This window comes from Prosopis cineraria, unplaced genomic scaffold (genome assembly GCF_029017545.1).
Source record: "Prosopis cineraria cultivar Desert tree isolate PC_DT_omini unplaced genomic scaffold, ASM2901754v1 PC12, whole genome shotgun sequence".
Taxonomy (NCBI): Eukaryota; Viridiplantae; Streptophyta; class Magnoliopsida; order Fabales; family Fabaceae; genus Prosopis; species Prosopis cineraria.
Window position 1 is genome coordinate 25,349,198 of NW_026555343.1, and position 11,475 is coordinate 25,360,672.

Here is an 11,475-nt window from a genome sequence, read left to right on the forward strand (position 1 = left end):
TATGAGTCAATAAGGCTTTGCAGGTATGTTGATTAAAATTCTTCGAAACATGTATCCACATGCTAAAAATTATTATTAACATTTAAAAATGTACATAAGAATATAAATAAATAAATTAAATTGCCAAACTCTTTTATCGTGTGAGATTTCAGAATCTCCACAGATATTTAGAACAACTGCATTACCATATGAGCCAATAAGGCTCCGCAGGTACAGCAGTTAAAATTCTCAATCATAAAAAAAATAAAATAATTTTAAACCCTTTCCTTTCTTTATTAAAAATTCAAAAATGAAGAAAATAATTAAAATTAAATTACCTTTTGCAATTTAAAATACACGTATCAAAATTTCAGAAATTGTTTTATTTGCAAAATGGTGAATTATTTCTAATTAATTTTCTCTTCAAAAAAATATTTTCACTAACAAACGTTTAAGCCCGAACTACATGAACTTTGATCCCCATCATAGGATACATAGGCCTCAAAGTCAGATTCTGAGTCAAGTTCGTCCTCCCTCATAAATAAATAAATACTTCTCACCTAATTTCTATCATTTTTATATCAAACACATAAATATAAAAGGGATAATTAAAATAATTATAAAACCATATTAATAGAGCACAACAAATTTTAGGTAACCGTTCTAACGAACGGGTGTTGTGGGGTGCCTAACACCTTCCCCACACTCAACCGACTCCCGAACCTATTCTCTGTTTCCGCAGACCACCCTTATCCTCCTTTTAAATGGTTTCCCAAGATTTACCTCAAAATCTTGGTGGCGACTCCTCGTTCCGTGTGGTTCTCGCCGTAAAGGCCGAGACCTCCGCTCGTGCGCCGTCTGTGTCGCATTTTTCCAGGTGCGACAGTTGGCGACTCCGCTGGGGACAAGCTTAGAGAGTCAAGCTTGCATAAATTTATTGTGCTAAAAATATAATATGATCTTTCTTTTTATTATTATTATCCCTTTTAATTTGTGTGTGCTTATCACCTCTTCTTTTTCTCTTTTCTCTCTCTCCTTTTGTATTTTATAACATGTTTTTAGTATAGATAACATGCGGAATACACCTTAAGATAGATGACTTTTATTTATACATATATTTGTCTATCTGTTTGATCTAATATACATATAAGGGTTGGGTAGCATATATGAATGAAGTGGCAGGCTTGCATGCTCTCAACACTCACTGTGCACTTACACAATTTGACACACACATATTTTGGGCCCTATACCCGGGTCTGTGAGTACCATAGGTTAGTAGAGGTTAGTAGTGGTTTCCCTGTGGAGTTTTTTGAACTCTCGGAGGTTACCATGAATACCTCACCCAAGCTGTTACTTGCTTAATAAATTTAGTCCCCATAGAGCTTATGTTCTCGGAGGGCTAAACTTATTAAGTAAGGTCTTTACCTTCGGGTGAGGGCATCTTGGGAGCCTTTTAGGAATATACACCTACTCGTGAGTTACACGTTTTAGACAAAAGCTAGTAGCCAACCATTCTAGTGAACACCCGATTATGAACTTAAGTCTCCTTAAATAGGACACAGAATGAGAGTATTGATCTTTTATTGCATCATTGTCATAGCATGTCATCATAAAATATTTGCATTTTTTTTTAAAAAACACAAATTAAATAATTTCTCTTGTTATTGATTTATTTTGCTTTTAAAGTTAGGACTTTAGCCATGTATTAGTTTTAGCTATACGTAGGCTAATTTGTTCTTTTCTCCCTATGGGGCAATAAGCACATTGAGGAGAGAAGGGATTGTCTCCTTACATTTCTATCACTAAAGTTAATTTTTTTCCCAAAAAAAAGATTATAAGGCTAAACCTTTCAACATTAATCATGTAGGGGATTTAAGCCTCTTATCGATTAATTGTTTACTCTATCTCCCTAGGATGCAATAAGTGTCTGGAGGGGTGGATTTTCAAAAAAAAGGGGAGCTAAATAGCTTGCTAAAACTATGAGAATTGTATGTTATTAACCTTTGTTTTGATTAACAGGAATCGTGAGTTATCCGGAATCTTTGTGAAATTGGCATAAGGGATAAATGGCACTCGAAGGTAGTACAAATCTGAATCACACTGGAAAGTTATATCAGGGAAAAGGGATCAAATTATCTATAAAAATTGAGCTGCTGGAAACCTTAATTGAATTGAGTCGTCATATTAAAGGGAGGATTATGCAAGATTTTAAAAGGAAATATGGAAATATCTTGGATCTTCTGTCAGTCACAATACATAATGATGCAATAATAGAATTAAGCCAATATTGGGATGCCTCGTTAAGGTGTTTCACATTTCAAGACTTCCAAATGGCACCGACTTTGGAAGAATATGGAGAAATTTTGAGAATGCCCTTTAAAGAGAATATGGCAGTATATCTTTATCCTGGGTATTTACCATCTCAAGGTATAATAGCAAAAATTTTGGAAATCCCTAAGGAAAAAGTATGAATGGTTTGCCCAGGACAAGCAGAGGGAATCTCACGAGTTGATGTAGAAGCCCACCTGAAAATTTTAGCAGAAAAAGAGGCTTGGGTTACGTTTTACAGAGTCTTTGCCTTGTGCATATATGGAATAATCTTGTTTCCATCATCAATTGGCATAATTGATTTAGGAGCCATTAGTGTATTCCAAATGGTGGAGTACCATAACGTGAATCCGATACCAGCAATCTTGGCAGAAACGTACTTGACCTTAACTCAATGTCATAATAAAAGGAAAGGAAAGGTCAATTGTTGTATTGCATTACTGGATTTAAGGATGCTTGGCCACCTTTATGGAAAGACGCTTCCTTTCAGAAAGGAGAATGACTCAGACAGTAATCCACTCATGTCTTTTAAGGGTCAATTCATGATTGACAGAATGAGTTACATGGATTGGAAAAGAACCTTCACAGAGGTCAAAGAAAATTCCATCCTATGGAAACTAGACTAGTGGTAGAAAGAGGAGGTTATTTACCATTGTGGTGACTTTTCGAATGTGCCTTTAATGGGACCCAGAGGGTGTATCAACTATAACCCTTCCTTAGCATTAAGGCAACTGGCTTATAAGCAAAATGTTCCTTCTAAGAAAGAGGTATAGGAGTTATACTTTCTACATAAGGAGGACAGGACAAAGTTATTAAACTAGAATGTCAAAGAAGCATGGTAAAAGATAGGGTACAAAGGGAAGATTGAGTTAGGGATACGCATAGTAAACTCAAGTCCAGAATACACTACTTGGCTGAAGAGTATGATTCAAGGAGCAAATCCTTTATTCCATCCTCAAAATCCCTTATTAGGCAATGACTTGAAAGAGATTAATGGGCAACTGGTTGAATGCTTGAAGATTAAGGAAAATGAGTTACAAGAACTTGCTAGCTCAGAGTCCAAGAATAAGGAAGAATTGGAAAAATACCAAAACGAATGCATTGAGTTACAGAGGAAGCTAGCAAAGGAAAGAAAAGGCATAACTTGGAAGAAACACCTGAGACTAAGAAATTGAAAAAGGAAAATGCCAAACTAAAAAGGGAAGTGCAAACTAACGATGACAAAGTTTAAAGTACTAAAGCAAGACTTGTCAAAATAGTCAGGGAAAATGATGCATTGAAGAAAGAATTACAAGACGTTAAGCCTGTTGAGGAGATGCAGTAAGAAATCAATATGCTCACAAGACAATTGGAAAAGAAGGTGAATGAATTAGCCAGGGTGAGAGGAAGTGCAGCTGAGACAGCATAAAACTTTGTTTAGAGGCTTAATCAACAAAATGAAGTCTTAGAAGAGTGGAAATCACTTTGCCTTGATCAAACAAAAGAAACCAAAGAATGGATGTTAAAATGTAGGCAAATAATCGATTTGGCTAATGACAAAATTCCAGAATTTGCAAGAGCATTTAAGCAAGCTGAAGGCATGGTTCTCCCTGGAGGAACTTCATTAGAGATTGTTGAATTCTTCCATTTGTGCAATGAAATTGTAAAAGAACTCAATAGCGTGACAAAGTTCTAAATCTGTATTAACATTTGAATCATTGTATAAGGATCCATATGACGCTTTGTGGTTGTGAAATTGTTGATTGATTTGTACTACCATCGTTTGCTTAAAACCTTGAATTTTGATAGGATCCAATGTCCTTCTAATTCAAAAATCAACTTTAAATTCCCTATGAACTAATAAATTTCTAGAGGAATTTAAAGGGTGCCAGTGCCGTGAAACCCTTATGTCTACACAATGCTGGATATCTTACGAAACAAACGTAAAGGTAAAACTTATTAAAATTAATTATTATGTTACACAGGTAAGCCAAATTGCGCCTCGAAAGAAAAACTCGGCTAACCAGATTCCCGCCACTTGAACATATAACACATGATCGCGTAGTCGTGCAATGGAAAATTCAAACGTGAATGAGTCAGCAGCCTTAAATGATCGGATGTTTGCAGTAGAGTCTAAAATGGCCGAAATAAGTGACATGATGAAACTAATAATAGAGGCTCTAAAAGGAATGAGTAATGATAATCCACCATAGAATACCGTAGCAGATGAGAACGCAGCTAATAGAACAATTGAGCCAAATAGAGGATCAGATCCTAAGGTACCCATGCCAGAGAAACAAGATTCTGGGATAGGGGCTTTTAACATACCGGATGGTCCTGGGGAAGATCATGCCTATATGTTCCAAATCCCACAAGTGCTACATAAAGAGAAGGAGTTGAAAGAAGAACTTAGGGAGATGAAAGATCAATTGAAGGCTCTTCAAGGATCGAACACGTGGGGTTCCTTAGACTTGAAAGAATTATGCTTGACCCCAGAAATTGATGTTCCCAAGAAATTCAAGATGCCAAACTTCAATAAATATGATGGTACAAGTAACCCAATTTATCATTTGAGGGCCTATTGCATAAAGATGTCCATATGGTCACAAGATGAGAAATTTATGATAAACTTCTTTCCTGAAAGCTTAACTGGAGCTGCACTGACTTGGTACATGCAACTAGACCAAACAAGATTAAAAGATGGAAAGACCTTGCGGATGTTTTCATGAGACAATACAAATTCAATCTTGACACTGCTCCAACTAGAGAATAATTGAAAGCGATAACCAAGAAATCATTAGAATCATTCAAAGAATATGCTTAACGATGGAGAATAGTGGCTTCACAAGTGCAACCTCCAATGGTGAATTCTGAACTTTGCTCATACTTCATCCGTACATTGCCTAAGCCATTCTACTAACACATGATAGGAACACATGTCACTGATTTTGCTAATTTAATGGTAATTGGAGAAAGGATTGATATAGACATACCAGAGGGGAAGATAGCCACTTCTTAAGCTGAAAGTAGTTCACGAAAGAACTATAACCAAAAAAAGAAAGAAGGGAATGTGAACTATATTCAACCTGTAAGACAAGCAGCTACCAGTTCTCAAGTTCCTTATCAAATAGAGGGAAGGAATCAAAGACAGCAACAATTTAGGTTCAGGCCTAACAAGCACGGGCAAGATGGAGAGAGGAGAAATGTCCAATCCAGGGATAGTCGCCCATGGCCCAATTTTAGATTAACAAATGTTGAACTGTACCATAAACTTTTAACAGCCCAATTATTAGGTCCACATCCTTATAAGCCTCTTGGTCCACCTTACCCAGCGTGGTATAATCTAAATGCCATTTGTGAATACCACATGAGTGTACCTGGACATTCAATAGAAGACTATATGACGTTTAAAAGAAATGTGCTAGACCTGATTGATTCTAACCATATCCAACTTAAAGAAGAGGGAAGCTCTACTATTACTACTGATCCACTCCTAAATCACGAAAAATGAGTCAACGCTATTGAAGAAGAGGATGTGTGTTTCAAAAGCTCTGCAAGGATCAGGATGCCTATGAATGAGCTTTATGCTCACTTAAAGGAGTATGGCTATATGCGAGAAATGCTCCTCATAGATAATATCAATGATCAAATGCCTGGATACTGTGAATATCATCAAGAGAAAATAGGCCATGATATAGAAAGTTGTGAACAGTTTAAAGAAGCAGTTAGAAAAATGATGGCGTTAGGGATCGTGTCTGTAAAGAAGGGAGATGCCAAAGTGTGCATGGTAGAAAAAAATATATTGAGCTTGTCATTAAAAATTCAAGCCCAAAAGAGCAAGTCCAGGCAGTCTCTTTTATGATAAACAAAGACTCTGTAGATCTTGCACCTCACGCGAGACAACCAACATTAACCATAAGCACGCCTCATCCCTTTCCCTATGAAAGTGATCGAGTAGTCCTATGGAGATATCAAAGCATTGTGGAGAACCACAAAAACCCAATGTTGATTGCTGAGACAAATAATGAAATGGAAAACCTAGGGGGTGTTACTCGAAGTGGAAAACCATACTTACCATCTTACATTAGGAAAATGGTAAAAGAGAAAAATGCAAATGTTGACAAGCTGAAGGAATATAATCTTAAAGAAATGGAAAAATTAGAAGATGAGTTTTTATTGATTATGAAGCAAAGTGATTACAGCATTGTGGACCAATTGAAGAAAACTCCAGCGCGTATCTCCATACTTTCTTTGATTTTGAATTTTGAAGCGCATCGCCAAGCATTGCAAGAAGTGTTGAATCAAGCTTTTGTGCAACCTAATATAACCCCTGAGAAGGTGGCAAGTGTAATGAATGTTGTAAAAGCCTCCTCTACCATTTCCTTTTCGGAAGAGGAAGTTATAGAAACTGCTGTCCACCAAACCAAAGCTTTGCATATCACTTTGAAATGTGAAGGGTTCATAATCGCAAGAGTATTAATTGATGGAGGATCAGCATTAAATGTCTTGCCACTCTCCACGTTTGAATCATTATCACTAGAAGCTTCAAGTGTACACAAAAGTAATATTGTAGTAAGAACATTCGATGGATCAAGACGGGAAGTATTAGGATCCGTTTGTCTCTCCTTGGAGATAGGACCAAGCAGGTTTAAGGTGGATTTCCAACTCATGAACATAGACCCAAGCTACACAATGTTGCTAGGAAGGCCATGGGTTCATTCTGCAAGAGCTGTTCCTTCTATCCTACACCAAAAGGTTAAGTTCATCAATAATGGGAGAATTATAGAAGTTAAAGGAGAGGAGGAAATCATGGTGAGCAAACCAAGCTCACTCCCTTATATTGAGGCTGCAGAGAAAGATCATGGAGTTTCCTTTCAAAGCTTAGAGGTTGACGTTATTTGTGACAGTACTCATAACATCAATTTTGTCATGGCTAAATCATGATGAAGAGTAGGTTTATGCCAGGGAAAGGTTTAGGCTCTCATTTACAAGGGATTACGTGTCCAATTAAGGTTTTGGATAATTATAATCGCCAAGGGTTAGGGTATGAGCCTACCCTAGAAGGCTAGATGAAAGACAAAGCAAGTTTGGCAAAAGGCAAAAAGACCAGTAAATTAGAGATTCCACACATCAAAGAATCCTTCCCAGGTCCGTCCGAGGTGATATATGAACCAACTATCTCAGTATCTCTTCTAACGAAGATATAGCATGTAGAACAAGTGCCTCAATTGCAATCGCTGATTCCAACAAAGTTCTGGCGAATTGCGAGTTTGAAGAGGCCAATGATGTCATTAGCTTAGAGTAATTGTTTTAATTATGTTGTTCCTATTTTGTTATCCACTTTTTGAGCCCAGGTTTAGGTAATAGATCTTGGGTATTCTCTAATGCAAACTTTTGATATACGTAATTCATGAAAATGAATTTCAATTGTATTCATGTCTATCTCTTCATTCCACCCTATCTACTTCAATACATTTTTCTCCATTTCATTCTTGTTCCTTATTTTATCTCATTCCATATTCATTATCCAGGGATTTTTTTCTTCTGATTCCATCTCTCACCCAGAGATTGATAAACCCTGTGAAGATGATTCACTCGTTGCCACTGATATGCATGATTGTGAGTCTGATGATGAAGACGTAATCCAAACTTTTTCTAAGATGCTTGAATTGAGTGATAAGGGAATATGCCCACATGAAAAAGTGATTGAGATGGTTAATATGGGAATCGAGGAGGATCAAAGAATGCTCAAAATAGTAGATAATCCTGAAAGGGAACAAATGATTGAGTTGTTCAAAGAATACATAGATGTGTTTGCATGGTCTTATAAAGATTTGCCTGGGCTAGACCCAAGCATTGCTTCTTATAAAATACCATTACTCCCTAAGGTTGAGCTTAAGAAATAGAAGTTAAGGAGAATGAACATGGGGGTGTCCTTGCAAATAAAAGAAGAAGTAATAAAGCAGTTAGAAGCAGGATTTTTGGAGGTAGTAACTTACCCACAATGGGTGGCAAATATTGTTCCTGTTCCTAAAAAAGATGGTCGGATTTGAATGTGTGTTGATTATCGTAATTTAAATAATGCGAGCCCGAAAGATGATTTTCCATTACCCCACATTAATGTATTGGTCGATAATACTGCTCAAAGCTATCTCTATTCCTTTATGGATGGTTATTCAGGGTATAATCAAATCCCTATGCATGAAAGAGATAAAGAGAAAACAACCTTTACAACCCAATGGGGAACTTATTATTACCGGGTAATGCCTTTTGGTTTGAAAAATGCTGGGGAAACTTATCAACTAGCTATGGTAGCACTATTCCATGACATGATGCATAAAGAAATTAAAGTATATGTAGATGATATGGTAGCTAAATCAGTAGAGAATGAGAGTCATGTTGGAGTCCTTAGAAAGCTATTTGTGAGATTGCGCAAATATCGGCTAAGATTGAATCCTAACAAATGCATCTTTGGAGCTATTTCTGGGAAGTTATTAGGATTCATTGTGAGTCGTAAAGGGATAGAAGTAGATCCAGATAAAGTGAGGGCAATTCAAGAAATGCCATCTCCCCAAACAAAGAAAGAAGTTAGAAGTTTCTTGGGATGATTGAATTACATTGCTAGATTCATTGCCAATCTAACAACTACTTGCGAACCAATGTTTAAGCTGTTAAAGAAAAATTGCAAGGAGACATGGGATGACGATTGTCAAAAGGCCTTTGATAAAATTAAAGATTATTTGTTAAATCCCCCAATTTTGGTCCCTCCATCACCAGATCGTCCACTAATCCTTTACTTGGCAACTTTACCTCACTCAATGGGAGCAATGCTAGGTCAACATGATGATTCTGGAAAGAAAGAAAGATCAATTTATTTCTTGAGCAAGAAGTTTAACAAGTGTAAAGCTCGTTATCCAATGATTGAGTGAACATGTTGTGGACTAGTATGGGCAACTAGAAGGCTAAGGCAATACATGCTTTACTACACTACCTGGCTAATCTCGCGAGTGGACTCACTCAAGTACATCTTTGAGAGCCCGCACATTGCAGGTAGAGTACTGAAATGGCAAGTTGTACTATCAGAATATGATATAAAGCATGTGATGCAAAAGTCAGTCAAAGGTAGTGCGATAGTGGATCACCTGGCCAATAATCCTTTAAAGGATGACTAGCCATTAGATTTTCAATTTCCTGATGAAGGCATATACACTACAGAAGAAATTTGTGATGAAGGAAATGATGAAGAGCAAGAATGGGAAATGTATTTTGATGGAGCCGCCAACATGCATGGAAACAGGGTAAGAGCGGTGATTGTTTTACCAGAAGGAAAACAATTTCCAGTGGCCATCAAATTAGAATTTGATTGTACTAATAACATAGCAGAATATGAAGCTTGTATTAATGGTCTTCGAGCAGCTATTACCTTGGTATACAGTGTTTGAAAGTGTTTGGTGATTCAGCTCTCATTATTCATCAAGTAACTGGAGAATGGAGAACAAAGGATGCAAAATTGATTCCCTATCAAGAACTCCTAATAGATTTGATTAAGCAATTTAAGATTGTTAGCTTTCATCACTTGACTCGAGATAAAAATCATTTCGCTAATGCTTTAGCCACTTTAGTAGCAATAATCCAACTTGATTGTGGAGTCCATGTCCAACCCATTCAAGTAGAAGCTAAAAGCTTTCCAGTATAGTGTCTGAATGTTGAAGAAGATCAAGAAGAATATCCTTGGTTCCATGATATTAAGGACTATATCACTAAGAGATCATACCCAACCGAAATGACTGAGAATGAAAAGAAAACCCTTCATCGTTTGGCTATGACATTCTTTATCAGTAAAGATGTTCTGTACAAGTGGGGTTATGATGGTACCTTACTTTGCTGTGTGAGTTCAGAAGAAGCAAAGAAAATCATGGTTGAGGTACATAAGGGCATTGTGGCACGTATGCGAATGGTCACACTATGGCCAAACAGATTCAAAGGTGTGGCTACTTCTGGCTAACAATAGAGAAAGATTGCTTTGAGCATGTCAAGAAATGCCACAAATGTCAGATCTATGCTAATAGGATAAATGCTCCTCCAATCCTATTATATAATTTTGTATCACCCTGGCCATTCTCAATATGGGGCATTAACATTATTGGTCCAATTAACCTAAAAGCTTCGAATGGACATCGCTTTATTCTTGTCGTGATTGACTATTTCACAAAATGGGTAGAAGCAAATTCATTTGCTAGCATCACATAAAAGACGTTCCTTAAATTCATGAAGACAAATATTTTATGCCGATATGGGATTCCTGAAAGGATCATTACTGATAATAGTCCCAATCTCAATAGAACGGAAGTCAGAAACTTTTGCGAGAAGTTCCAAATCAAGCATCATAATTCAGCCCCATATAGACCTCAAATGAATGGAGCAGTTGAAGCAGCCAATAAAAATATTAAGAAGATCATTGGAAAAATGACAGTAACTTATAAGGATTGGCACAAGATGCTTCCCTATGCTTTACATGGTTATCATACTACTGCACGCACATCCATAAGGGTAACCCCATACTTCCTTATTTATGGAATGGAAGCTGTTACACCCATTAAGATGGAAATACCATCCTTAAGAGTATTGGCAGAGGTAGATTTAGAAGAAAATGAATGGGTAGGAACCCGATTTGAGCAACTTAACATGATTGAAGAGAAAAAGGTCACTGCAATGTTTCATGGACAATTGTACCAAGGGAGAATGGCAAGAGCTTTTGATAAAAAAATTCGCCCACGGGAATTCAGTGTTGGTGATCTTGTACTCAAGAAAATATTGCCTAACCAAGAAGATAATAGAGGCAAATGGGCTCTAACTTATGAGGGACCTTATGTTGTCAAACATGCCTTTTCTAGAGGAGCACTGATCCTAGTTGACATGGACGATAAAGAGTTAGCAAAGCCCATTAATGTGGATGCTGTCAAGCATTACTTTACTTAAACAGAAAATGAAAAAGAATGAAGCGCTCGTTAGGTTGAAAACTTGTAAAGGCAACCTAGGCAAAAGTTAGAGCCAATAGAAAATGAAAAGGAAAGAATAGCTTGTTGGGTTGAAAACATGTAAAGGCAACTTAAGTAAAAGTTAGAGCAAAGAACAAGCAAAGCAATGATAAGAAGAAGAAGAGCTCACCAAGACAAAAAGATGTCTTAG

The 11,475-nt window shown here is 36.9% G+C and overlaps 1 protein-coding gene across 1 annotated transcript; it reads left to right on the forward strand.

Annotated features, from left to right (window-relative positions):
- Positions 1 to 10,069: 10,069 nt before the first annotated feature.
- On the forward strand, positions 10,070 to 11,265 carry LOC129289192 (uncharacterized). The gene is made up of 2 exons (XM_054925995.1): positions 10,070 to 10,210; positions 10,561 to 11,265. The coding sequence occupies exons 1-2, from the start codon at positions 10,070 to 10,072 to the stop codon at positions 11,263 to 11,265; spliced, it is 846 nt and encodes a 281-aa protein (XP_054781970.1).
- Positions 11,266 to 11,475: the final 210 nt, after the last annotated feature.